At 48.0% G+C, this 27,958-nt stretch overlaps 1 protein-coding gene across 2 annotated transcripts; it reads right to left on the bottom strand.

The window, feature by feature from the left end:
• Window positions 1-434: 434 nt before the first annotated feature.
• Window positions 435-27,706, bottom strand: RNF20 (ring finger protein 20). Of its 2 annotated transcripts, none has more exons than XM_044452440.1 (20): window positions 27,689-27,706; window positions 25,965-26,134; window positions 24,767-24,934; window positions 24,527-24,674; window positions 23,156-23,338; window positions 21,231-21,349; window positions 19,924-20,070; window positions 17,964-18,041; window positions 17,758-17,877; window positions 15,620-15,799; window positions 13,355-13,490; window positions 12,046-12,167; window positions 10,927-11,327; window positions 9,700-9,817; window positions 9,130-9,279; window positions 8,091-8,303; window positions 6,894-7,019; window positions 3,483-3,623; window positions 2,478-2,579; window positions 435-1,844 (listed from the first exon to the last, which is right to left on the bottom strand). In XM_044452440.1, exons 2-20 carry the CDS (start codon window positions 26,091-26,093, stop codon window positions 1,668-1,670), a joined length of 2,958 nt encoding a protein of 985 aa, XP_044308375.1. In that variant the 5' UTR covers window positions 26,094-26,134; window positions 27,689-27,706; the 3' UTR covers window positions 435-1,667. The 2 variants fall into 2 exon arrangements, with proteins under 2 accessions (XP_044308375.1, XP_044308374.1); XM_044452439.1 differs by lacking the exon at window positions 27,689-27,706 and adding an exon at window positions 26,917-26,940.
• Between the last annotated feature and the right edge of the window lie 252 nt (window positions 27,707-27,958).

Raw genomic sequence — 27,958 nt, 5'->3', positions numbered from 1 at the left:
TAGCACATGGCCAACACTTCCAGCAGTTGTTTCAACAGACCCTTTGTTGAAAGTAAATGCCAAAGGTCTGCTGTGTGAGCACGGGAAGGAACCTTCCACTGAACTAGCAGAGCAAACCAGAGAAATCAGTCTCAAAAGGTCAAGTCTTGTTCTATGAACTGAGATATGCTGGTGTTTTGGCTGCAACCACCACTTGAATGTCATTCTGTCTCCCCCTGTACCCCGCAACCTTCTCCAATGTGGAAGTCATATCTCAGGCCGAGAGAGCTTCCCTACACCTCAAAATGTCCCTCAAGAAACCCACACAAGCTGCAGCCATGCCTACAAACCCATGCTACCCGCAAAACAAAGCAGCACTGGGACCTTTCAGTTAGCAAAACCAGAGAGATGCAACCCCAAGAGAGAGCAATAGTGAGGGTCCACCAAGAAAGCCGTTAAAACCTCTGATTTTTTTTATTGAAGCAGCTACACTTCCAATCAGTCATTTTCATAGCCAAACAAAGTCAATAAAGTATGTGTTGGGAAAGGAAGAAAAGACTGAAATACCTGATGGACTAGCCAGTCACCCCAACTTCTCCACCCAGCCTCAAAGCGAATCCCTAATGGAATGAGGGTCTCAAGGGCCTAGTCCAGGCTTCAACACTTTGCATCAGTCCTATATGGAACAGGGCATGGTAGCGAGCCTCCTTCACGGCCCACTGAGCACACGGGTTGAAATCAGCTCCCATCCAATGAAATGCCTTCATGCAATTCTTTGGCCGTGAAAAGGCAGCGGACAGAATGGGCCCAGAGCTCCTATTCATGGAGGCCTTTAGACACATTCACTCTAGGTCACATACTGGAGATGTGAAAGTGCACCCTCACCCTCTCTCATGCCACGTTGAGTCACGCACAGCTGCTACGCGAGGGCCCAAAGCATGAGCCAGTCGAAGAACATGGCTCCAGCTCTCCCGCTTCTGGCAAACCAAGTTGCACACAGTTCAAGACAAGGTGAGAGAAGGCTGCCCTTCCTTCTGATGCCTCAGCCTCCATTAGGAACTTCACTGGCCATTCCTGCCCCAATTCAGGGGCTCAATGTTAGACACGTCAGTGGTCCCGCTGCAGTGATTTTCTTCAGATACCGGGGTTCCTTGCTCCTGCTTGCTAGCTTGGTATCAGTTGCCACACCTCACAACGAACAACCTGCACAAGGAACTACCACAGTGTCACAAGTCCCTCAATGGATGCAAGTGGACTTACACAAAGCATTGACTGGGGAGAGAGCCGTTTCCTCTTTTACTGGAAAAAAGGGAGAGGGACGGGGGAAAAAACAGAAACAAGAGGCCTTTTTAAAAGTTCCCCAGGCCAATCCCCTAGCTTTAAGAATGTTGCCTGGTTCAGCAGCAGGCCAACTGGCATCCACCAGAACTGGGACCCATTTTGCCCAAAAAGTCATCCTGCAGGCAACAAACAGGGACTGACGGAGGGAGGCTGGCAGTGCTGAAAAAGAAATGGCCAAATGCAAAACACAAGGTGGGGAGACAGAACCCCACCGTACTCGCTAGCGAAAGGCGACTCGTCTTTACAAACAGTAGGGGAGGTGCTGACAGAGAGGCGCTGTATCCGGCCAGCGGATGAGTGACCAGGGTGGTGGCAGAGAGGCCTCTTCAGCCTCACGCAGCCAGAACTCAGCCGATGTAGATACGGTGGAAGTCGTTGGCCCCGAACGCGGCGTTGCACTTGGGGCACTTGCGCTGCCTGGTGTCGTAGCGGGTCTTCACGCACTCGAAGCAGAAGACGTGGAAGCACTTGGTGAGCACGGCGTCCTTCTTGCGCATGTTGCAACAAGGGCAGGTCAGGCGGGCCTTTGGAGAGCGAATTGGACTGGTAAGAGCCAACACGGCTGCTGGCAAGGGCAAGTTTTCTTCCTCTCTCCTATCTAAGAAACTGTGCTTGCTTTTGACATCAGGGTCCCTGAAGTGCAGGACTGTAGGCCCATTAGGGTCCACCTGGGGTTGCAGACGGGCTGGCCAGAGCTCCCTGGATGACCGTGCCCTTTTCCCCACACCCTACTCCATTTCCCTGGACTGCCAACTGTTTTGTAACTTCCTGGGTTCTACACAATTCACCCATGCCCGGTTCTAAATAGTTGAAACGCCTCTCCTGGTAAGAGCGTTAAGCTTCAATGTGGCCATACTGTGGCCCCGCCCCATCTGCCTTTGCCCCACCCACCACTGGACCGCACCAGGATTCAGCCTCAGGCTAGAAGAGGGTCAAGAGCCTTGATTTCTATGCCAAAAGCCAGAGGGTTCCCTTCTGCGATAAAATAACTCCTGCTTATGGACTGAAGGTATTTCCAGAGGGTTTCTGCCACATTCCTTGATTAGCAACTCCCTTGAGCCTCACTAAAGGAGATTCTGGTCCTTTTCAACCCTAAACCCAGCTAGGCCCACAGCTGGGCCTTGAGTCCAAAGGGATTCTAGTGCCAAATTGCCTACCTTGTAATCTTTGATCTCCTCCATCAGGATCTCATCACAGTTGGGAACCATGTCAGGTTTCTTGGTGGTCTCCAGTTTCCTTCGTAACCTTGAGATATCTTCCTGTAAGAGAAATAGTAGCCAAAGGAGGCCTCTCAATAGGACCAACAGCCCCTCTTCTCAGAGCTCCTCCACTGAAGGCCGCAGAGCTCCCAGCTCTGAATGGGTAAACCTGCCGAAGCAGTCAGAAGCCCCTTCCCCTTCCTGCTTCTGTATCCCTCCAAAAAATAAAGACCAGGAGGGAAAGGAGGCAGTGGTCAGGCATCCTCCTGCTGAGCCAGGATACAGCTCCCGCTGAAGCCAGCAAAGGGCAAGGAGGCGGTCACCCATCCACTCTGTGGAGATCCAGCCCCATAACCAAATGAACTTGGCAAATAAGAGTGTCGTGCTTTTTTTACACCCCCATCCAGACCCTTTGTCTTTTTGTGTCATGCCTCTGAGGTTGTAAGAGAGGGCTGCCTTATTTCTGGAAGCCTTAACTGAAGAATGGGATAAAATGCTTGGAATAAATTTTTAAAAAGCAACACAGAAGGCACTCACAACACACTGAGGGCATACAGAGGCTGTCAGCCATTAGGAGAGAGGCTTTAGAAATGCCTGAAAAATATCTTTATGAGTGACTATGAGCAAAACGGACACCTCTGGAGACGGTATATCCCAAACCAGAATGCTCTGGAGGTAATCAGCTGGGGAGGGCCCTTGCCTTGATGAACTTCCTGGAGGCATTTGGTAGGGCACTGCTTGGAAACCAAAGGCTGGCCCCAGATGTGAAGACTCGCAGAGCAGTTCTCATGTAGGCATCCACGGCCAGCCTGGAAGCACCCAGAGGAGCAACAAGTGGAAGAGCTGCTGGGGCGCCAGGCAACAGGGACAGGAATACCAGGGAGGGGGAAGCCAGGGTGGCTGAGCATAAACGGTTCCCCAGTGATTCGAGTCAACACACCTTTGCCTGAGGTGGCTCGTTACCTGGGCTCGCTTGAAGTTGAACATGTCCTTCTCCTTTGTCACGCTGTTCTCCACAATCTCATCCTGGAAGTCATGCAACTTCTTCTGGGCCAGCTCCAGCTGGGCCCGAAGGTCATCGGCGAGCTGAGCCGCATCCATGGCCTACAAGGGAAGAAGGCAAGGAAGTTTCTGCCACTGGGAATATTACCAAAATGGACAGGCTCGTCCAATTGCACAAATTTGATGTCCCACTTTGATCCTTAGAGGAATCTGTAAGTGTTTTGTCAGATATGCTCCTTACAAGTAGTGAATAAAGTTTCAAGCTTGTTTTGGAGAAGCTTCACCCAGAAAACAGAATGAAAATGAGAAACATTCTCTGCTTGCAAAAAAAAGGTTCAGGTGTGCAAAATTCCCGAGCCCCATCAGCTGGGGGTGGGAGGGGGGATGGCCAAGATCGCGCCCGTCTTTCCTGCAGGAGCATGCCCGTGATCACACCCGTCTCCCCACTCAGCACACCCGCGTTCGCGCCCATCTCTCCCCCCAGCACGCCTGCCTCTCCCCTCCAGTGCACCCACTTTCGCGTCATCTCTCCTTCCCCCACCCCGCTCATGCTTGGGGAGGGGGGGGAGATGGCTGCGATCTTTGTTGCTCTTTGTCACTTTACTTCACATTTTTGTGAGTAAAAAAATAGTTACAGAACGGATTAACCTTATTTACATTGAACCTTATGGGGAAATTTAACTTGGCTCATGACCAATTTGGGTCACGACCACAGTCCTGGAATGGATTAAGTTCGTGAGCCAAGGTACCACTCTAACAGGGTTTTCCTGACTTGGTACAGAACTCTCCAACATCCGAATAAGGAGGGAATGACATGCTACAGCAGACCATTCCAATTCAAACTGCATGTAAAGTGTCTTTTTTAAGAAAACATAATACTCTCCCAAGAAATATCACTAACTACAAGCAGCACAGCTCACTATCCGTAGGGGAAAATACTTTTACTGGGGAATGTTCAAGACTTCTGATTCTGTTCTTGAGGTTAACAACACAGCCACAACAGGTTCTCATGTTATGGAAATCCAGATCACTTCCTCCAAGGTGGATGGTCTGTGGCAACAAACCACCACGTGAACACATGAGAACACTGCGGGCGGCCACACTTTCTGAACCCGGACGACCAACCTTATCCTGGGTACAGGGAAGCAGCGGGTGAGCCCTTGGCAAGAGGAGCAACACCAGCTGCCGCTTTTGCCAAGTTTGCCTGGGCCACTGCCGAGGACAGCCAGGCCACCTCCGCCCAAGTGCCGTGCCAGGGCAGCAGTCACTGGCTTTCTGCTCCCTCCTATGACCCTGCGCCCGTTTTCACTCACTACAACCTCCCCCCCCCCCCCCCCTTTTTTCAGAGATCGCTTTCCACAATTTTTGAGCTGACCGCCAGTGGCCGTCCCTGCTTCACCACGCCTTTAAATCATTTTGAAACACAAGAAAGATGCACAGATGTCTTCACTGTGAAGGTACTATGCAAGGGTAGAGGTGAGCACTTCCAGGTGTCCAAACCAGGGACCCTCAGCCAGGCAACTCTCTGGGGACTGCCTGCTGACAAAATGTGGTAGGTAACAACCATGGACAGTGACTGAGAGAGGCAACAGATAGATTTATTTTTACTCTGTCTTCACGCCTAAGGGGTGACTAGATTACCCCTTCATGAAGAGACCCTCCAGGTATTTTCTGGTTGGACTAGCCTGTTCTCAGTTTCCTGTCATTCAGGATAGCTGCCAAAGCTCAGACTTCCTATTGAGATTTCTGACAGCCCATCCAGCATGCGCAATGCTCAGGAATTCTGGGAGCTGCAGTCCAAAATATCTGGAAGACACCAGAGCTGGCAAGTCCAACCCATGCCAGATAATTCTTATTTCTGCACCCTGTGTTTATTTATTTTAATGTATGTGTACCTCTATAACGCTCAATGATCTCTAAGCAGGAAAAAGGATTCATTTCTGGTACAGCAGCCAAACAACATACGCTTTTTGGGGGGTGGGTAGGGGAGCTCAGCTAGGCTAGTCCAATAGCATCATTCCACCCTGTTGCATGGATGCAATTTTTCTGACAGGGAAACCCTTCCCAGCCAGAGCATCATCAGTCACTCCTCTTTGCCTGACCTTCCAACCCTCAACCCCTTCAGCTCTCCTGTTCCTCTCATCACTGATCCCTCCCGGAAGGCCTTACTGGCCTCATTATTTCCAGCTAGCTGCCCTGTTCATTATTCCTTTGAAGTTCTGCATTGCTTCTCATCCACTGCCCCTTTTTGTCCTCATCAAAATCACTTTGTAGCCGTGGCTTGTCCTTTTCTTTTTCAGCTTTCTGTACTCCAGAGGGTTTGTAATATGGGGTTTTTTATGTCCTAATTACAGAATTATTTGGTATTTTCTCAATGTTTCCCCCAGAGGGAGATCAAACAAAATAAGCATCCCTCCCTATTATCAAGGATACAAATGCTCAAAAGGAGTTGCACAACCACTGCAGCACAGAGAAAGATCTTCATAACCATCTTTTTGGCACCAGGCAAAGTCCATCCAGCTTCTTCAAGTTTTTAATGAAATTTGCTTTGATGTTTCTGGGAGAACAGTTCTTCCTGTCATGTGAGCTGCTCCTTCACTTGTTTTATTGATTGCATGCTGCTGGCTCCTGTTTTATTAGATTGCTTTCTCGTGATACCCTATCATTGCTTTCTCTTCTTTTGTGACCCTCCTAAACGTGCCAAAGGCAAGCTCCAAATCGATAATAATCAAAGAGGCCATGTGCCCACCCGTCTGTCTGCTCCAGGACTGCCACACCAATAGCTGCAGCTTGGCCTGAGTGCTAAGGGGATCTCAGGACCGTGCACCTCGAGACTACCTTGGGTTTTAAACACATCAAATAGTTTTACTTATAAAGCACCCATGTGCTGAGCCTGCAGTAGCATCTCTAGCTAGCAGGGACAGACCTCTCTCACCAGCACGACTGTGCCGTGCTTACTGCATTAGAGGAGAGGGCAAAGCAACCCAGCAACAGGGCTGCTGCCTGTCAGGGAAAGAGGTGGACAGCACCCCCCACAGGGGACTATCGGGATGTGCCACGGCAGGGCGAGGAGGCCAGGGGTGCCAACAGGCATGGCTTCCCTCAGACGGCCCAGGCACGATGGGTCCAACTCTGACATCAGGGGAAGTTTGCTCAAGGACTTGGATGTCTCAGACTAAAAGCTATTCCACCCCATACAAAGCCAGGCCTGCTCACCAGCCCTAAAAGAAATCTATGTCTGATCCTATTTTAGTGTCATCCAGATTTATACCTGCCTTTCCTCCCAGATGCTCAAGACAGCACGAATGACTGCCCTCCCCTCCCCGCATTTCACCCTCAAAGCCATCCGGGCTGCGGTACCTGGGTCATTACCTTGCGCTTGTTCATCTCCAGCGCCTGGGTTCGCAGCCCCAGCTCCTTCTCTCCGGTGCCAATGTTGCTCTGCAGGAGATGCTCCTTCTCCTCCAGCTTGCGCACCACTTGCAACTGGGCATCCACCTTCAAGGGGCAGAGAGGAGGGGGGGGGGAAGGGAAGTGCCCAGCAGAGAAGGGAGTGCACTTCGTGCTGGCAGGCATCCACACTCTGCACCACACTCAGGCAGCGTCCTGAGCTTTGCAGGAACTCAGTGAAGTGGCTTATGGGACACAAGGCTCTGTGCTTTCGCTACTGATGGGGCGAAGAAACTTGGAGATGGGCGTGAGAAAATTATGCCGCAACCAGAAATCTCCTTTCACCCAGCATCGGAGATCCATGTCACAGGTCCCCTTCCAAGGCTATCCCGCCCCCAGGACCACATTCTGTTTCAGAGGTGCTCTCAGGAGCTGCACTCCAGCAGTGGTTGAGGCTGAATGCCCCGTGGGCAGGGACGAAAACCACCACTGTGCTTACTGCAAGTGCTTACTGCAAGTAACTAACTCTCTTTGGGAGGATTGCCCAAAGTCAAGAAACCACTGAATGATAAAAGAGTGGGGGCAGAAAGAGGGGAACCACCTGATGGTGAGGCCTTGCTCTTGCTGATGGCAGTGCAGGGTGCTACCTCATGCTATTGAAAGCTTCTCTGTACTTAAAAAAAGCTCCATCCACTTGAGTTCTTAGCATGTCAGGAAAAGGGCCTTCCTCTTGGACAGACTAGCTCTCTGTGTGCGGGGAATTATTTTCAGTGAAACACCATTCAGTCATGTCACCCCCTCCCCCCTTTGCAGTCTGCAGCTGTAGACTTATCCCTGCTGAAAGAACCAGATGTTATTGGGGTCCAACATGGCCAAGGGGGAGGAATGCCCAAAGTTCTAGCTCTGGGGGACCACAGGCCCTCTCATCCCCTGCAGGCACACACTGGGTTTTGCTTGAAGATGAAAGGCAACATTTTTAAAGAGCTGAATTATGCATCTGGAGCCACATGAAGTACTTTTTCACGTGCATCTGCAGTAGTGTATTTGAGTGCCGCATGTCAAGGTGCCGTTCCTCACTATTCCACACAGTTACACCCTCCAGTCAGATCGTGTTTCGAGCAGGAGTCCACTGCTGGCTCCTGCTCTTGCCCCTCCTCCTCCTCCTGCTCGCCCACGTACCTGCGTCTTCAGGGTGAGCACCTGGTCCGCTAGCTCCTCCTTCTCTTCCTTTAGCAGCTTGTGGATCTGGTTGGATTTGATGCGTTCCGACATGAGCTTGAAGTTGGCGTCGTCCTTTTCCCTCAGCTGCTGCATCAGGCGAATGTTCTGCTCTTGCATGTCCTCGAAGGCCTGGCCTGTCACGTCCATCTCAGAGAGCAGTGCCTCTTCTTCCTGTCATCAAGCAGAAGGCACCAAAACAAGTTCTCACGGACAGGAGATAAGGGAGCCATTTCATAAGGAAGGGCACTTTTCCCAGAAGTACCTCATGTTTCCCCTGCTGCAGGCTTCCCCAACCAGGTGCCCTCCAGATAGCTTAGACTACAAGCTCCATCACGCTCCAGCCAGCACAACCATTGAATTGACTACGCCGGGATGATGGAGCAAATGCAGCGGGGCTCTTGGAGTATACTCCACACTCATCAACTGATTCACAGACCCCTGTGCTCTGGGGTGCCTTGAACTCTTCAGAATGGGGCAGGTTATATGGGCACGTACTAGCCAAGGGTCATGACAACGACACTCAATGGGCCGGGCCAGGAATGAAGTTGGCACCAGCTGATGGGGCTCGTGATGTTTGGATGGGAAGGGCCTCAGCTCAGCTGCTGAGCACCCACTTTGCAAGCAGAAGGCCCAAGGTCTGGTCTCCCAGCAAGCCCAGGTAGGGTTGGGAAAACACCTGCCTGAAACCTTGGAAAACTGCTGCCAATTGGTGTAAACAGTAATTGCAAGATGGACCAGTGGCAGGACTCAGCAGAATGCAGCTTCCTACATGCCTAACTTAGGACAGACAGGAAGTGTCACCATCCTGGGACTTAGCATCCTGGGACATAGTAAAGAACAGTATATAAAAGCTTTAAAGAAATAAAATATCACCATCCTAGGAACACAGTCACCTCTTGCTTTTCTCCTTAAAAGCAGCCAAAGGTTTTAGCACCCCAGAGGAACATGACAGCTACACCCACACAGGCTGGAAAGCCTTCTTACAAATGCTCCTCACCTGCTTAGCCATGGCTAGTTTCTTTTGCAAATATTCTATCTGTTCCTCCACTGCTCGGATCTTCCTGAGTGCATCCTCGTCGGCCATCTTTTTGCTCTCTTTTTTCTCCTTGTCCTCCAACTCCTTCACTCGTTGCCTTAGCTCATCTAGCTGAAGCAAGCAGAATTGGGAGAAGGGTTTCAAACCAAATTATGGGCATTTTTAATGGATTTCAAAGCAAAAAAGAGGGATTTCTAAAAGGAGGAGAATTCAAAAGGTACTGAACTTTACCCATCATCTCCTGGGAAATTTTTTTCTAGAAAACATGGTTTCAAGGAACTGAACACTGAAAGGAACCCGTGTGTAGCAATTTCTACAATACAGGATTAACAGAGTGTCATCCCATCTGAATTCTCATGTTTCACAAATAAAATGGAGGTTTGGCTGCATTGGATCATGAAGACAGTTCTCACTTTTAAGTTTCTGGGAGGTTTAATGATGCCTTGTGAACCATACTGAAGGTCCTGCTTGTGATAGGACAGGATATAAATACTTTTAACAAACAGATTGGACAACAGCACAGAAAATTACCTCAGCTTTGGCCTTCTTCTCGGCAGCCATCAGCTGTACTTTGTCTCTCTGCTCCTTTGGGGCAGAGCGGTACATATCTAACAACAGCTTCATTTCTTTCTGGCTTTCTTGGGCCTTCCTGAGTTGGGGAAAAGATGAAACAAAATACGGCAGGAGCAAAACAGAACATCATCTCCTTCAAATCAAGGACTGTGCTTTCAACTTCCTAGCCTGTGAAGGCTAAAACACTCAATCTTTCTGTGGATCCCTTTCCTGCCAGCTAAAGAATGGAACCTCGTATCCTAATAAACTGTGCACCACTGAACTGGAACAGCTGGTTGGGGCTCCAGAGGAAATGTGCAAGAACTCTCTCTCCTTCTGGGAGGTTTTCCAGAAATCGGAGCTCAGCATCCCAGAGACAACTGGCTTGGCCCACTCACCCCACTGCCTAGTACTGGCTAAGAAATACAATGCATCCTTATAGCACAACCTGTTGTGTGGCAAGGCTACCCCTGAAAAAGGTTCAGAATCTTCTGTGAGCTACTGTGAGCTACAAGACTGCTGGCTGGTCAATCTGAGCACATCTCATCAGTACTCTGCTGTCTTCAGCAGCTTCCAGTCTATTTCTGGCTCCAATTCAAGGCCCTCCAAGGCTTGAGATCATCTCTCCTTTCTTGGACCTGCAGAGGCTCTGCTACAGGCGACCCTGCTGTGTGAAGTGTGATGGGTGGCTGCCCTTCTCAGTGGTGGCTGTGAAATGATGCCAGCTAAAGGACTTATTTTTCCAAACATTTTGGCCTGCTTCAGATTAAGGCAGAATCATTGGACCATTTTAACTCTCTGTGACTGTTTTTATGTGTGTGATTATTCTTTCTACTGTTACTGAATTTTACTTATTTATTGCAGCAATCTGTCCCAAGAACCTTGCTATAGAATCGCTGACAAATATGGTCAAAAGCTTACACACAGAATCCAGAAGCGGACACAGTGGCTCAGATTGGACAGTTCTAGCCCGTGAACTAGAAATGAAATCCCGCTTAGCTACATTTGCTGCACTTCTTCCTGCCAAGGGCCAGTGTGGGCAGTCCCCCAAAAAATCCCAGGTGACTGCGGGTGAATCCAAGCACATCATTTGGGCTCTCGGCTGGAGGACCCAGGTTTCACCCCTCTCTACTTCTCCTTCTCTCTCGCAACCCCAAACGACATCCAACAATCAAGAGATGACTCTCCAGGAAAAAGGTGCCTTACTTAAGATCAGCCTTCAGCTGCTTGACCAGTTCTGCTTCCTTTTTCCTTCCATCGTCATGCTTTCCTTTGTCCTTCTCCTTGGCAGATTCCCTCTCCTTCTCGGACTCTTTCTGCTTCTGCTTCTCTCGCTCCCTTTCCTTCTCTTTCTCCTTCTCCCGTTCTCGCTCCTTCTCCTTCTCTTTCTCCTTCTCCCGCTCCCGCTCCTTTTCCCGCCGCTCCCGCTCCCGCTCCTCTTCATCCCGCTTTGCCTTGGGGTCCGGGGCGTCCTCAGGGGCACTCCTGGGGACCACTGGCTGAGAAGACGGATCCTCTGGTTCCTGCTTGATCTCCAGCAGCTCCTCCTTGGCGTCCTCTGTGCTGGACTGGGAGTGCAGGAGGGCAGCTCCACTGCGGGAACGGGTCTGGAGCAGAATGGCAGAACACACGCACACAGCCGGTGAGCAATGCTTTTCCGCAAGGGCTCTGCATCGTCTTCTCTAGCACTCTCGCTTGACTCCTCAGAACCAGAACAGGACTGTCTGCGATCAGGCACCCCAGAAGACCACCCTGCCCCACCTGGTCTGCAGAGCGTCCCCAGGGACGGTCGTACCTTAGTGCAGCTCTAGATCTTTGCACTGCTACTGGTTTTCACTTTGGGTTTAGTTTTCAGTAGTTTTTAAAATTATACTATTATTTTATTATGTTATTTTTAATGTATTATCCCATTGCATTTTATGGTTCAAGCTTTGGCTACTGGGCAGTGTAAAAAATAATTAGGCTCTCTCTACCTCCCTCATACACCCACAAAATCAATCACAATCTAGGGCTTCGCTGATTGGTAACAAGACAAGAAAAATGTGGAAAATAAACCATCAGTTTTAGCACAGTATTCAGCACAGTTAAATAAAAAAATCTTTGGAGAAGCAGTAAGAAATTATCTGATTTAGGTAGCATTTCCTTTTAAAAAGAAAGGCATATTTAATACACATACTTACAAAAACTACAGGTGGCAAACACCCTCTTAGAAAAGGTATCCCCCCCCCATCCCTTCCCTTTCACACACATGCAAATATGACCTAACACATCCCCCCTCTTCCCTCTCCCATCTCCAACATGTCTCCACTTCTACACCTCCTTTACCTTGCTCAGGTCAGACTGAGCCTCCCGCAGTTTGCGTTTGTATCTCAGCACTTCCCCTTTCAGCTGGTGGTTGTGGTTCTGGAGGCTGCTGATGAGGTGCCGCATCTCCCGATTGATGGGGCCTGCACAAAAACCATCATGCTGGAACAGCTCTATGACAGCAAGACTCCACAGTTCTGCTGTAAAGAACTGGGACAGGCCCAAACGGACCGGCTCGTCCGCCTCCAACCACTGAAGGACAATACCTGTATTATGCTAGAGGGATTGGAAACAAGAGCTCATCGAGAAAACACTTGTTATCACGCACACCACCCCCCGGTTACCCAGTGGTTTTCTCACACCACCTAGAGCAAGGATGAGAAACCTTCTACCATCATGTCCATGAAGGTCACATTCCTTTAAAGAAAAGTGGGAAGGACAGGTTGGTGGCACCACAGCCAGCAACACACACAAATACCCTACACATGCACCGTTTCTGCCCTCTTCCCCTGCTGCACTGTTTCCCTGCTAATCCTCACAGCAGTGCATGGAGGACTGACTACAGGGCAGAAGGCAGAAGCCATCTCTCCCTGTGATCTCCTTGACACTGATCAGCTGAGAAATAACTGGGCAATGTGGAGAAAGGGGAAGCGCTATGAAGCAGTGGGAAGGGCCCCAGAGGATGGCAAGGCCTGGAAGGAGAGGCGAGTGGGTCAGAGGAGGAGAACCCCCAAGATGGAGGAGTCTCCATGTGCTGGAGGCTCCCCACTCCTCTCTCATCCTTTCTAGACAGCATAAAAATGTGTTCTCCATATCCATGAGGTCGAGAAAGCTGCTTTTGAAATGGATGGAAAATAGGAACTGACAACCAAAATCGGCAACCTGGAAGGATTTTACCCTGAGTGATGGGTAAGGGAGAGATATGCTTAAGAGTGAGACAACACAGCAAGAGCACAGAGTGTGCTTTCACGCAGGCACCTCGCCAAAAGAGAGTGGCATCCTGCTCGACCCCATAGTCAGGGCTGAGCCAAAAGATCACCCGGGCTGTGGGGCAAGTCAATGTAATGCTAGGGCTGGGTGGTCATCTGGCAGGGATGCTGCGCCTGCACAGAGTGCCAGGCCAGATGAGATGATCTCTGCGGTCCCTTCCAACTTCATGATCCGAAAAGACTGGCTAGTGCTACTGCTGCTAAAAGCAGGACAGCGCTCGGTGGCTTACCTCTGTAGGGGAAGTGACGTGGCCACAACTCAGATAATTTGGACACTCACTGAAGGAAGCATCCAGTGAAGAAAGTATCAGTGTCTCTTGACAAGACCTGGCCAGAAGTACCTGCTTGCTCGTTGGCTGCAAGGGTCTGCTCAAACTCAATTCGCAGCATCTCGTACTCCTTGCGGACCTGAGCAAGGGTGTCCTCCAGCTGAATAACCTCCGTTCGCAGTTTCTTGTGTAGGCTGACTTCATCCCGCTAGTGAAGGAAACACAGAATGCAACTTTGATGCTGATGTTTCCAACAATAAAAGCTGCCCTTTGCGGTGGGAGGAGCTGCTGAAGCATAGCCAGAAAATAAGGTTTGGAAGATGGAACAAAAGGGGTGGGGGGTCTTTTCAGAGGTGCCCCTCCATTGTGGAAAATGTAGCAACAACAATACCACCTTTTCAGCACCAGGTTAAGACTTTCCACTTCATCCAGACATCTGGGGCTTCTCATTTTAATTTGGTGGCTTTATCAGCTCTTGTTATTTTGTGGTTCATGTTCCTTCTTCCTCATTACATTTCTACATCTTCCAATCATTAAAGCTCTCTGGGCAATTTAAAAAGGATATAAAGCCCAAAACTACAGTATAAAAGAACGCACAGGCAGACATACACCTGCCTAAAAATATTTTTAATACCAACAAGAAAAACCGCAAGACCTGATTAGAAACCTCATCCATGTGCTACCAAAGGCGTGAGACAATGAGATGTTAACCTGGCACCAGTAAGAACAATGCAGACACCAGGCGGACCTTGTTGAGGACATCCTTCCATAACTGGGGACCCAACTGAGAAGGCCTCCCCTTGTGGCCACTTCCAAGGTCCCCTGGAAGAGGAGGAGAAGGGTGAATACTGCTGCATACAGGAAAGCTCACTGTTAAGTATTTCTAGCTGTTGGAAACGTTTACATTTTTTGTTTTATTTTCTGTTGCAAGAGGCCCTGGGAATTTTTCTGAGAAAGGCATCTAGTAAAATTGTATGGTAATAATACTAATGATGATATTACTGTGATTATTATTATTTGGATAAAATACATTCCTTCAAATATGGACCAACCAGCTCTTTTCAGAACCCCTCCTGAACAACCAGAAGCACATGCTTTGAGACAGACCAGCCATTCCTCATCCGCGATGTTTGCATGCCATGCGGCAGCTGCTGCCTTTGCCGCAACTGGAGGCAGAAAGGAGGGCTCCGCGGGCTCAGCTGTAACATCAGCCAAAGCACCTCCACTTAGTCTGCTGATCGTGAAGCTTGGCCCCAGGTCTGGGACAGAGAAATGGCTGCCTGTGTGGTCCCTCTATCCACCCCCTCCCCAGTGAGGTAGAGGCTCAGAAAGGGGAAGGGCGTCCCTCCCCTGCAACCTTTATTGCGTCTACTTGGCATCTCAAAGAGGACGGAAATTAGACCCAGTCTGCTTGCTCTCCCTCTGGCGGAGAGAAAGAACACGCAACATACAAACTCTGCTGAATGCCAAACACTGTGGGGCTCACGAGACTCGCGTCCTGATAAGGACACACCATGCTACCTTATGCCGAGTCAGACCATCCTTGCATCACACACTTACCAGCAGTGACGGCGTGCTGGAGAAGCCATGGGCTGCATCTGGATTGCTCTGCATGCCTTACGTCTGAGCTATGGACCACTCCACTTTCACATTAAGGGTCCAACTTCCTCTCCCAGTTATGGCAAGGGAAACCCACCGGAGGCATGAACTGGCCCCTGCGGAAGACACAGTGCCTGCCTGCCCACCGGCTGGCCTTACCAATACCTGGTGAAAAACCTTACCCATCACAAGTGGCCATAGGACGAGTTCTCAAAAAGCCACTGTCTACCCAAGGGCATTTTCATCAGTCCCTGCGCTACTTCCTTATCCCGTGTCCTCAGCTAGACTGAAAGCTTTCTGGGTGGAAGCCTTGTCATTTCTCTTCTCCACAGAATACCACAAGGCACCACTAGTGCTCATTAAATCTAACCACTGACCCGTTCAGCTGAGGAGCACATTCAGTTTTGGAGGCAGACTGGGGTCTCTTGGCTCCTCCCCCTTGAAAAGTTGAAATACCCCAGCGTATTTTAGCTTAAAGTTCCTATTTCCAGTAATTATACCTTAGGAGAGGTATTCCAACCTTTCAGAAAAAGGTCACACAACCCTAGAAGCCGCTAAACAGATAAGGGAAACGGGCAGGAGCCAAGGGAGGCAAGCATGGCTAACTTGGGACCCCTGGAGGGCCAGATTTGGCCTATGGGCCTGAGGTTCTGCACCCCTGCTTTAAACAGCCACAGCATTCCTGTTTGCATCCTCCCAGATCCCAGTAAGGAGGAAACAGTGAAACAAGGCACTTACCTCAATGAGTTCCACCTGGCGCTGGTGGGTGCTTCGGGTGCCATGAAGCAGCGTGCGGGCCTCATCCAGCTGGGATTTGAGTTGGAGGCTCTCGTTATACAAAACAGAGAACTGGGACTGCATGCAACGATATTCCGGGGTTTCCTTCACCACTTCTTCCACCGCCCTCCTCAGGTCCACCTGGTCGGGGCCACAGAGCAGATGGGGAGAGGCAAAAGGAAAACGGTGTCACATCATACACAGCAGGGGAAAGACAATGATCAACAAAGGCCACACTCAACACAAGGGAAGGAGAAGCCAAGGCACCTCATTTTTAAAGGCCTTTGCTCACAACAAGAGAGGCCAGCTGTACCTTCTGGTCTCCATTCACAGTATATAGTCTCTGCCCAGAGTAGGAAACTTTATGGTTGGCTCCAGCAGCCCACTACCATGTAGGAGTATGTCAGGGATACAGGGGCCTGCCAGTTTTGCAGGGATTCCTCGAATGGGACACCTGACGACAGGCCAAGTCCAAGTGACACCAGCACACGTGGTCTAGCTGAGACAGAACCTAAATGAGGCGTCCAAAGCTCCAAGAGAATGGGAGCAGGCCTCAAAGCAATCCAGTGGATAACCAGATTGCTCTTCTGGTTGTAGTACAAACCTACCTCAGAAGAGATTAAACTGTGAAAAGATTCTAAGGCGATATCCAGTTCTTCCTTTGGCAAAAAAAAAAAAAACAACTTCCAATTTCAGGACCTTTATTAAAGTCTGGTAGAAACCAAATAAAGGCAGCTGAGGGATGTCTAAAGTAGGGCTGTGTGAGGAATCCATCTGGGTGTGGGAATCTGTCAGATTCCCTGGGCTCAGCTCCCCAGACTCTGGTCCACTTTGAGACAGCCCCGAGCCTCAGCCACTAGTGAGTGCACCCAACGTTTGTGGGGTGCTCGCCAGGAATTAAGTCCCACATGCTGCACAACCAGCACCCTCCCCCCCACATGCATCGCTGCTGCCACTGGCAGCGGCAAGCAGAGAGGAAGCCTGGCTGCTGGATTGGTGCCCGGCATGTCCACTCACAAGGCCTCTCTTCTGCATCCCTGGCTTGGCTCGTGTTGCAGGAGTGGACCGAGTATGAGAGGGAACCTACTAGAGGGACAGATTCCAAAAGGGTTCATCCCAACCCTAGTTTAGGGTTGTATAGATGGCATTCAGGATTTGATTTCCCACATAGAACATCATACAAATAAGCAGTTTAAAATGATGGCCAGGAGTAAAGCCAATAGCAACAATTGACGCTGTGCTGAAGTATTAATACAGTAAGCACTGCAAAGTGACATCAACAGAAGGTACATGATGCAGCCATCTTGCTGAAGCTATTTAGCTCTGGGCTTGGACGGGGCCTTCATGGGGAGCTGTCTGGGAATCCTGAGTGGGCTGCCTTCAGACGGTATCTATGTTAAACAACAAACCAGTGATTCCATAATCAGGGACTGCTTCTCTTGCTTGAAAGTGTCCCCAACTACCCTCAGATATAAGGATGCCAGAAGAAACCTGAAGTACCTTCCGTCTGCTTAGCTGAGCCAGAAGGTGGCAGCCTCACATCAAAAAGTGCTGCACAACAGCAACAAAGTCAATATAACGTCCTGGTTCATGTGCTCAAGTAACACCCAGTTAACAAGCCACTGGTGTCTTGCGCACAGAAGTGGGTGAGCATGCTGCCTGGTGCGGCAGCTTGGCGCGTTGGGCCACCAGCTACAGCCCATAGCATCTTCCCGGAAAGTGAGACCCACCCAGGCCGGATACTGTGCCTTCCCAAAAGTTATAAAGGGTTTCCTGCTGGGGCAAGGACTGTGTCCCTCAGTTCCTGGGTCCCCACCAGCAGCTGCCTACCGCTCAGCTCTGAAAGACCCCAAAATGAAGCTTATTGCTGCATCTTGGCATGAATTCCTCCTCTGGACATACCTCCATCGAGTTGGTGAGTCTCCAACACAGTGGATAACACAATGCGCCACCAGGGTGGGGGGGGGATGGGACAGGAGCCCCTTTCTTACTCTTAGGAAGAAACCTTTCCCAATGCAAGATCAAAGTGACCTCCTATTTTTAAGGAAAAAGGCTTCCCCTGGCTCTCAAAATTTAGGGGAGCACAAGCTAACTTGTACCTTTAACTTGTCATTCTGAGTTGTCACCTCCTCGAGATCCTGACGCAACTTCTCCAGTTCGCTCAAGCGGTTCTGGGCAAGCTCCTTGTTTTCCTCCAGTTCAGCATTCATCTCTTCAAACTAGAAAAGACAGGAGGAAACTGGACCCTTGCACCTCTCTCCCAGCTAGCTTGGCCAACACCCAACTGGTCACACTTAGGATTTACCTTCCGAGCGTTGATGGTGATTGTACCCCCATAAAGACTGCTGCCTGCTCCATACACCTTGTAGCCTTTCGAATTAACCTGCGGGATTAAGACTTGTTATGAAAATTAAAATGAAAACCGTTCACATTCCAACACAGTTGCTATAAACAGGACACCATTAAAATGCTTGTTTCATGGGAATGCAACATGCAGCCTTCTAAACAGTTTGACTACAACTCTCAGGATCCCTCACCATCAACTATACCGACTAAGACTAATGTGAGCCAAAAGCCCAAACAGCCCAGAGACCACAAGTCACCCACATCTGGTTTGTTTGGTCACAAAACCTCACAGTATTCACGCACATTGTTTTCACTGTTATTCTAACCCACAGCAGGTATTCTTTACTTTAATTGATGTATTTATTTATTAAAAGCTTTTCTAACCCATCCACCACTAGTGTCTCGGGATGGCTTACAATAAAAACGAGTAACATTTTAAAAAAACAGCACAGCATCCAACCACTAATAAAACCCCAGTTAAAATCATCTGAACATTAAAATGATGATGTTTTAATAAATAAAAACATTTTTGCCTGACTCCAAAAAGAAAAAAGCATCCGTGCCAGGCAAACCTCTCTGGGGAGCATATTCCATAGTCAGGGCACCACCGCAGAGAAGGCCCTCCTCCAGGTAGTCACACTCCTAATCTCATTCAGGGAGGGCTCCTGCAGCAGGACCTATGCCTCAGATCTCAAGGGAAGGGAGGGCACATAGGGAAGAAGGCGCTCCTTCAGGTATCCCAGACCCAAGCCATTTAGGGCTATATAGGCCATCACCAGTACCTTCAATTGGGCCTGGACTTCAATTGGCAGCCAGTGCAACCGATAAAAGGACCGGCATTATGTGTGAGTACCTGCCAGTCCCTGTCAACATCCTGGCAGCTCTATTCTGAACCAAGTGAAGTATCTGGACTGTCTTCAGGGGCAGCCCCACATAGAGCGTGTTGCAGTAGTCCAATCGGGAAGTTACCAGAGTATGGGTCACCGTTAAGCAAGTTCTATGCCAAGTGGCAGAAGATTAATACTAAGCAAATGATGAGTATGAGGATTTTACATGGCCTCTCCAGGTTCTTGTCAAAATTCCACATTTCCAAAATACTTCTCTGCAACCATGTGAACCAGAAGATTTTTACTTTTTAAAACTACATGAGAAATTTAGAAGTGGTAGGATTTTGGGAAGCATTCAGCCTAAATGCCTGGGATACTACATTTGCTCCTGTCTGCTCACTGGGTTACAAGCAGAGCTGTGTGTATGTGATGAAACTTTAAATAGAGATGCCCATTTCAGAGTGCTGATTTCGGAGCCAAGTCCTACATTCAGAGCTTTTCCTGTACTCCCACAGGATGCTACCCTGCACACTGACCTAGTTTTATTATAAATGAAACACTCCTTTTAAGGAAAAGGAATGAGTAAATGTTTCTTGTAAAGAATTTATCAAACCCTAGGCATCTAGAGTACAACAGTTTTAACTACAGGAAAAATCCAAAGTGATGTTAACCTTGGATTGCTCGGACTGTTTCCTCCCCCACACATGGCAGATAAGATTTTGAGTGCATTTGTTTTGTTTTTTTTTTTAAGGCCAAAATTTAAAATGTTGTCCCTTCAGCTAATATCTTCTCCTCTTCATTCCCAAACCAAGTTTCTTCAGATGGATTCATTTGCATTATTTTCTGATGCAAAATTCAGATTATTTTCTGAATTTTAAAACAATACAACTATGGACTGAAACTTCTTAAGTACTGAGGGCTGCTTTTGGGACACTTATTAAGAAGTGAGAAGTTCCTCTAAAACATATTAAAATCCAAGAAAATAAGTATATAAAATGTTTCTTCCTCCTGAAAAAAAAACCAACCAACTGTTCCAATATTCTTCAGCACTGTTCAAACCCTGGAACTGCTACTGAAGGCAGTGGAGCTTACGCGTTCCAGGACATCCGCCAGGTGCCTGTTGAGCCGTTGCTCCCGCTTGCGGATTTTGTCAATGTCCCACTGCAAGTCATCAATCATGGTCTCAAGCACAGATACACGAGACTCCGCTGCCTCCACTTTCCCTTGCAATTTGGAAAACTGAAGGAAGGAAGGAAAGCCACTGTGAGAATGGACACCATTTGCAGTCGCCTGTACATCAATGCAAAATATCAAGACATACATCAATGGGACCAGGCCCACCTTCTCCAAGACGGGGCACAACTGACCCACCAGTCAAAGTTGGGCAGCGGCATTCCTTGCCACCGTAGCCACCCAATGGCCCCAGGAGCAATACTGCCTCCGGCTGCACCACCAAGTTCTGAACCTGATCCTGCAGGTGAAGTACAACTCCATGCAGAGCAAACTGTAGTGCCAAACCTGGGCTAGTTGGTTTGCTGACCCAAAAGACCTCTACTCTGTGTGGATTAAGCTCCGGTGTGTTGGCTCTCATCCAAACCATCTCTGTGTACCCTCCATCCCACCGACACGGCCCAAAGAACCTAGGAATTCAGCAAACACCAAAGCAGCTACAAGGAAGCAGAATGACTCTACCCCGATCAATACAAAGATGCAAGATGGGAGAGTAGGGACATGTATGGAGAACGTATTTCCCAAGGAAAAAGGAGCACCAGAACTACATGTCTGAAAGCTACAAGCTGTTATTGTTACTGGCTTAGCTTTGCCAGCAGCCTCTGCCATGTAATTCTGAGCCCAGATTTACACCATTCACACCATCACATCGAACAGTGACCTGCTGCAGTGATGGCCTGGCTTCCCACCTTCCCTTGCTCCCAAGATACTCATAGGATGCTCCAGTTACAGCCATTCCCTATCACTTAGCAGGCCTCTGCTCAAGTCCACACCAAGGAGGAGAGACTAAGATTGCTTCCATTAGCTGTGGGAATTACAGTGTATGCCACAGGCCATCATCCCAACAGCACCTTTTATCAGCATCAAACCCTCCATAGCTTCTCAGAAGCCGAAGCAATTCCTTTGACTTTATATCAACAAAAGAAAAGCAAGTCAAGCACAATGAACAGCCACTGATGCTCTAATGTTCACAAGGTGGATTCAGTTGGTTCCTGCACTCTCAGCCTAACTGTTCAGGTACACCCAACTTCATCCATTCCTGGGTCCAATTATCTCTGTCCCTCTCTCTCTTACTCATACAAACACACACACCCCACCTGCCAAAATAAAAGCATCTCCCTAACTTTGTTGATGGCCTGACTTTTGCATCGCCTATCTTTTCCTTGTACCTCTTGAGACATGGAGCGGTGCTTTTCCTGCAGCAAATCAGCCAGTTCCTGCAGCCGTCTGTTCTCATTTGCCAGGTAGGAATTCAGCTCTTGGACAGCCTCCTCCATGAGACTAATATCTGAAGGAAGAAATGAATTCAGGATCCTGCTGTGAAATACGCCTGAAGCCAGGAGACCTGGGTAGATTCTGAGCAAAACAGGGTACTAGTTATGCTATTCAGTGTCCTTGGCATTTCAACAATCTATTCATTTTGTTGTTTACAGCTACATAAACACTTGCTTTTAAAACAAGCCTTCAAAACTGTGAGAACAGCAATGATAAACCAGAGTGGAAATCTGAGTAACTGAATGACTAACAAAAGATTAATAAATATTATTAATAAATGGCAGCAGCATCCTGGAAAGCTCCTTTTTATTCAAATCTGCATATGCATGCTTATATCAAACTCTACCATTTGCCCATTGCTAGATCTAGTGTAGGACTGTAGATCAGAGATTTGCAACACAATACCTGCATCCACCACCAAGGGTGTCTACACAACTCTTCACTCCCTGCCCATTACAAAACATGTTTTGTTAATTTTTTTAAAAAATGTAAGGTGCCAGGTTTCCATCTTGTTCATGAAACTAGCATTGATGCTCTGTATAGCTGGCATGAAGGGAATTCAAGGTGGAGGGGAGAGAGAAAGGGGGTATACAGCAAGGTACAAACATGAGTAAGAAAGAAAGCGAGGGTAGGGGCTTGAAACAGAGGGAAAAAAGAAGGTTGAGGACCAGAAAGGGAGAGAAACAGTGAGGGAAAGGTCTGCATGAAGCAACATGTAGAAAGAGAGCGTGTGAGAGCCAAGGGAAAAGGACTGTGTGGCAGAAAAAGCTTGGGCAGGCCAGAAAAAAAAAATCTTCATTTCCTCCTCCCTCCAAGCCTATTTCTCTCCCTGCTCCCACATCTCCTGACACTCTAGCCCCCTCCACAGCCATGATGTGACCAAGTCAATCCTCCATGGAAGACATTTTGTTGTGGTGCCCACAGGCATTTCTTAAATTGCTATATCTGCCCACAGGTTCAAAACAGGTAGGAACTCCTGTTGTAAATGAAATAAGCAGAGGCCCACATGTGCACACAAATTACTAGGCCTCACAAACACCCAGCACCATCAACACACATTATGAGAAGTAAAATTACATGAAAACAAATGGCTTGTTCTGAGTGAAGAGGACTGTGGGTGGCTGGGCCAGTTGGGAAGGGTCGAGTCTGGCTCTAGCAGCCACTTATATCATTTTATGGATGCCTGTGGCCCTCAAGATGTTGTTAGATTCCAACTCGCATAAGTCCCGGCTAGCATGGCTAAGAGTCAGGGATGATAGGAGGCCAACATCTGGAGAGCCCAGTTCCTTAACCCTGCTGTAAGTTAACTGAAATGCATTTCACCCTTAACTGTACAGCACAACTGCAAAAGACCAAGCACCACAAGCCAACATTTATTTGCCAGGTTGACTTCAAGGTCAATGGGCAATCAATGGAGGAGGTTGGACGGGGTGTCTGTTCCATATCCAGAGAGGCTATTACTGTATGGATGCATGAATCACCCAATATGGCCAATATCTCCAGGTTGATCCCAAGCAGGGGGAAACTTTGGTACAACAGCTGTGATGGTCAAGCTGGATGACCTTAAAGAAGATTAGACAAATTCATGGAGATTAAGCCTATCAGTGGCTACTAGTTGCAACATCTATATAAGATCACCAGTACCAGAGACTTCTGTAAACCATGGCAGGAGAGTGCTATTGCATCCATATCCTTCTTGTGGGTTTCCTACAGGGTTCTGGTTGGCCATTGTGAAAACAGATGCTAAACTGCATTGGCTTAATGCAAGGCACCGGCTTAATGCCGCATTATCCTCCACTGGTTCTTCTTTAGACCGTACCTCCACTGTTCAGCTTCTGGGACAGCACATCCACTCTCTCCTGGAGTTTGTCGTACATGGTCACGATCTGTGTGACTGCGCGGCGGGAGGACTCCACCCTCTCCTGCAACTGAGATTCCATCTCCTCACTGGTGCTGCTGGCCAGGGTCGCCAGAAAGGAGAATGCGGGCTCCACCATCTCTCCTGTGAAGGAGCAGCATGGGTAAAGAAAAGAGGTAGATGCAGAGATTACATTAAATGTGAAGATATGATTACAATATGCCGATGAAAGGGAAAGAAAGAAAAATTTTAAAGATACTGTTAGAAGAATGGGATCTATATGATCCACTTAAAGCAACATGGGAAACAGATCTGAGGAAGAACATTAGCAATGATGACTGGGAAACTACTTGAGCGAAGAGGATATTAAAATATATGTCAGTAAGAATAAAGGAAAATGTTTATAAAATTGTACAGAAGTGGTACCCAAGCCCAGTGAAGTTGAACTGCATAGACAGTAAATATTCCAATTGGTGTTGGAGACGTAGCTTGTGGAATGGGTACATATTTTCATATGTGGTGGGAATGTGAATATATAATGAAGTTTTGGGAAGAGGTTTTTAAAGACGGTATTAAAACATTAAGTTTAAATATCGAAATTTGCCAAGATCACATTTCTTTCAATATTTGATAAGAAATGAAGTTGAAATAATAAAGAATAAATTATTTATTATTAAATTGTTAAATAACAAATGTAATAAGTGCTGAGAGATTAATCATAGCTAAGAATTCAAAGGTAAAATATGATTATCAATTATGTGATTGGTATAGAGAATCTTGGAATACAGCTATTCATGATAAATTAACTTGTGACATTAAACTGAGAAAAGGGCTTATAAAGGATAATAAGTTTAATAAGATTTCTTGAATATGTGGTTTAAAAAAGGGAAAGGATCTGAACCAACAAAAGAATCACTGCAATTTTGGAAGGGGGAAATGTCCTGAAAGAAGTTTTGAATGAGGGGTTTTTTTCTGTAACACGCATCCTATGGTTCCAGTGTTGGGGTGCACAATATTTTAATTTTAATTGTATGCTAAATGTCACATGTTTTTATTTTTGCTTTAAGTTCTTTTAAAACTGCATTTTATATTGTAAAATTAATTTAATTTAAAAAAGAAAGAAAAACAGACCAGTGCAAGAAAAACTGCCATGAGAAGATGCAATTCCGAGCTCCCCAAAACCCAGAGGTCCCATTCATCATTATCCTGTTGTGAGAACACATTGTTGTAAACCACCCAGAGAGCTTCAGCTACCAGGTGGTATAGAACTTAAATAAATAAATAAATGGAGAAAGCTTTAAACAACCCCAAAGCAGGCAAGTGAATCCTTACCCCGTTCCCTCTCATCTTTGCGCTCCTGGTTGCTGTCCGAATCAGGCTCAGGTTCTGGCACCACCAGGGCTTTCCGCTCTGACAGGAGGTCTCCGAGGCCTTGGTCCAAATCATAGCGCTTCAAAATGATGCGTATGTTCTCATCAAACTGGAAGGGGGGAACCCTCTGTTTAATTTTTGAGATGGTTGGAGCAAATACAATGTAGAGGAAGGGACTGTGAGAGCGGTTATGTGGCTGACCTGACTCCAGTAGCGGTTGACAATCAGCAGTGAAGCATCGTCCGTGGCCTGCCGCCTTTCCAGCTTCTCGATGTGTTCCCGCAGCTCATCCTCAATGGCCTGCCGCTGGTCCAGCATCTCTGCCAGCTTTCGGTTCTTAGCCTGGAGGGTGCGAATGTCCAGTTCCTCCTGAAAGCACACTGTCAATTATTTAATTCACGGCCATCTCAGCCTAGGCCTACTTCTCCCCAAAATGGTGGCTTTGGGCTGTATCACCTCACACTGCAGAAGGGAGTCTGTGCGAGGAAATGCTCCCCCAGTATACCCCAATCCAAAAATCAAACGAAATCAAAAATCAAAGTTAATATGGTTACCTGAAGGAGCGCTTACATCCATATATGCCCGACCGCCCCTTGAGATCTGCGGGAGAGGCCCTTCTCCGGGAACCCTCCGTGAAAGAAATTAGGAGGGTAGGTACTCGGAGGAGGGCTTTCTCTGCGGTGGCGCCCAATCTATGGAATATGCTCCCCAGAGAAGTCCGCCTGGTGCCGTCGTTATTTCGTTTTTGGTGCCAGGTGAAGACCTTTTTATTTAAACGTCATTTTAATTGTTAACAATATTTGCTTATTTATCTGGCCAGGGCGACTTCTTTTATATTGTCTATTTATTTTATGTTGTTAATTTTAATTTTATATTGTTATTTTTGTATTTTATTGTATTTTATTGTGTTGTAAGCCGCCCAGAGGCTTCGGCAAGGGGCAGCATAGAAATGTTTTAATAAATAAATAAATAAATAAATATGTCAGAGAGACAAGTTCTAGATTAAGCATGCTAGCTTTTTAGAAGCAAAGAGTTAGGGAGACAGGGGGACTATGGACAGTCAGCCTAGTAAACCTTCACCAATAGCCCAGGAAGAGGTTTACCACCATAATGAGAACTAGAACCAAAAAGCCCGGGGGCAGGAGGTACACAAATTTTCCCTGAGACATTTTTTGCTCTTTGTGGGAAAAAAAGGAAGCTCTTTTTGTCCCCCTTAGCTTTTACATATTCAATGAGAACCAGGCTTCAAAAAGCCCAGTTGATGAAGCTTATCTCAAAAGCTACACGAATTAATATGCAAGAAAAAGCAAAACAATATGGCATTCAGGGGTGGAATTAATTCAGCAATTTATGCATCCATTAAGAAATACGAAATGATAGCACAAAAAGGAATACAAACCGTAGAGGAGACACCACCAAGTTTAATGGTTTCCACAGTAGTTCCTGAGTCTTCAACACCCGCCTTCTTCTCCGGAGGCCCTGTTGGACTAGAGTCTGTCGCCACTCGTTTATTTCCAATTCCAGACATGCTGATTCTAGGCTGGACTCCTCCACCTCACCACGTTTTCCCTGGAATAGAGTTTTGGGTTTTTAAGAAAATTGTTTGGGAGATTTTTGTTTGTTTCTTGCTTCTCTGCTTCATTCCATACAGATACACAGCCAGCAGCAAAAAAATCACATTCAAAACATACTTCGAGCAAATTCTACCTGGCATATCAGAATTTTTGTTGGAAGCCCAATAGTTTTCAAATAGAAAACAAACACACTCAGAGTTGAAATCCACAGAATGAAATGGTAAGATGCTTGTTTCCTTCATTCATTCTTCAGAGTTGTTTCTGAAGAATGTGTGAACTTCTGGAATCAGGGCTGAAAAAATACTGAGCTTTTTCCTTTCCTTAACAGATTGGAACTTGAAAAGAGCTATCATCGAATATATCCCTCTTATATGCAGTGTACAAGAGTCGGGCAAGTTACTGGTAATGATATCTCCCTGGTCTACTCACATTACATCTAGCCTGCTTAAAATCATGCATACATATAATGGATGAAAGAAACACAGAGATGAGAGGAAAGAGACTGTAAGATGCCCTGGCTGAAAGAAAAAAGGGGAAAAAACCACTGCAGAAGTCAGTAAATTATAGCAGTTAAGAATGTAGGAATCTGGGTTCTGGTCCTCACTCAGTCATGGATCTCCCTGGGTGACTTTGGATCAGCCACAGACTCACAACCTAACCTACCTCACAGGGCTGTTGTAAGAAAGAGCTCCTTGCAAGCTGCCTTGGGCTCTTTGCAAGAAGAAAGGTAGGCTATGAATGCAATGAAATAATAATAGAAGAGAGTCCAAGAGTTACCATGTTCTGGGTAGAAGAGTACACAGAAACTTGAAACTCAGAGCCAAGGTTCAGGGGACTAGGAGTGGTGGTGGGGGAGTCGTGGACTCCGTTTTGTTGCAGTCCAAAAGCACAGTGTACTAAGGACCAAGATTTAAATGCCGGATGAATCAAACCTCAACAATGAACATCACATTCAACAAAAGTGAGGCCTTGGGTCATTTCTGTAACATCTGGAAGAGCTTATGAAGACAGTATCAAGTGGTGGGCTCTGTGCCCCCTCTTTCTTACCCCCCTTCTTTCCCCAATTTCTCTTCTCTATGGGGCCTGTGGGAATGAGAAGGAAAGAGAGCATCGTTCAAAACAAAGCTTCTATACTCTTAGTGCAGGGAAAGGCAATCCAGCGTCCCCCACTGTCTCGCACTAAAGCTGCCATATAGCCCCTGCCGATTGGCCAGGCCGGCAGCCCAAAACAACCTGGAACGTATCGGTTCGCAGACCCCTGCCTTAGCGCTCTGCACATGCCTAGAGGCCGCCTATCCAGGGCAACACAGGCTTTGAAGTCGGAAGCTGGCGACTGCAGGGATTACGCGGCCAGCTCGCAGCCAAGCGCAGCCCGGTAGCCGGGGCTCTGCGGGCCACCAGCCTCGCACACCCCGTTCAAGCGCTGCAGCGAGCCACCCACCCGCCCGCCACTCGCGAAGACACTGAGCCGCCCGCGCCTCCCCGCCTCCCCCACCCCCGAGCGAGGGTCCCCCGCGTTACCGCGGCTCCGGCTCCCGCGCGCACTCACCAGCCGCCCCCCGAGCCTCCGCCCTCCGGCCCGCCAAGCAGGAAGCAGCCTTCGCGACAACGGCGGCTTGGCCAATCCTGGCCTCGTTTCTTTACCCGCCCCGCGCCCTTCCAGCACTAGCACATGCCCTTAGCCAAAATGGCTACCGGCCGCGAACCAGTTTTAGGAAAAGTGCGACAGATCCAACATCCGCAACTTCCGCGTCTCCGCATGGCCTGGAACGGAGCGAGAGGCTCCGACCAAGTGCGTAGAGCCATCTTCCCTAATTTG

Source organism: Varanus komodoensis, unplaced genomic scaffold (genome assembly GCF_004798865.1).
Source record: "Varanus komodoensis strain SLA01 unplaced genomic scaffold, ASM479886v1 scaffold72, whole genome shotgun sequence".
In the NCBI taxonomy this organism is placed as follows: Eukaryota; Metazoa; Chordata; class Lepidosauria; order Squamata; family Varanidae; genus Varanus; species Varanus komodoensis.
This window is presented reverse-complemented; position numbering and strand designations above follow the sequence as displayed.

Coding starts and splice junctions, on each gene's coding strand:
- RNF20 (XM_044452440.1), bottom strand. CDS start 26,093: ATGTCTGGAATTGGAAATAAACGAGTGGCGACAGACTCTAGTCCAACA. Junction 15,800..17,757: donor CTCAGAATGACAAGTTAAAG/GTACAAGTTAGC, acceptor GGCCCCGACCAG/GTGGACCTGAGGAGGGCGGT. Junction 12,168..13,354: donor TGCAGCCAACGAGCAAGCAG/GTACTTCTGGCC, acceptor GTTTTTGTGCAG/GCCCCATCAATCGGGAGATG.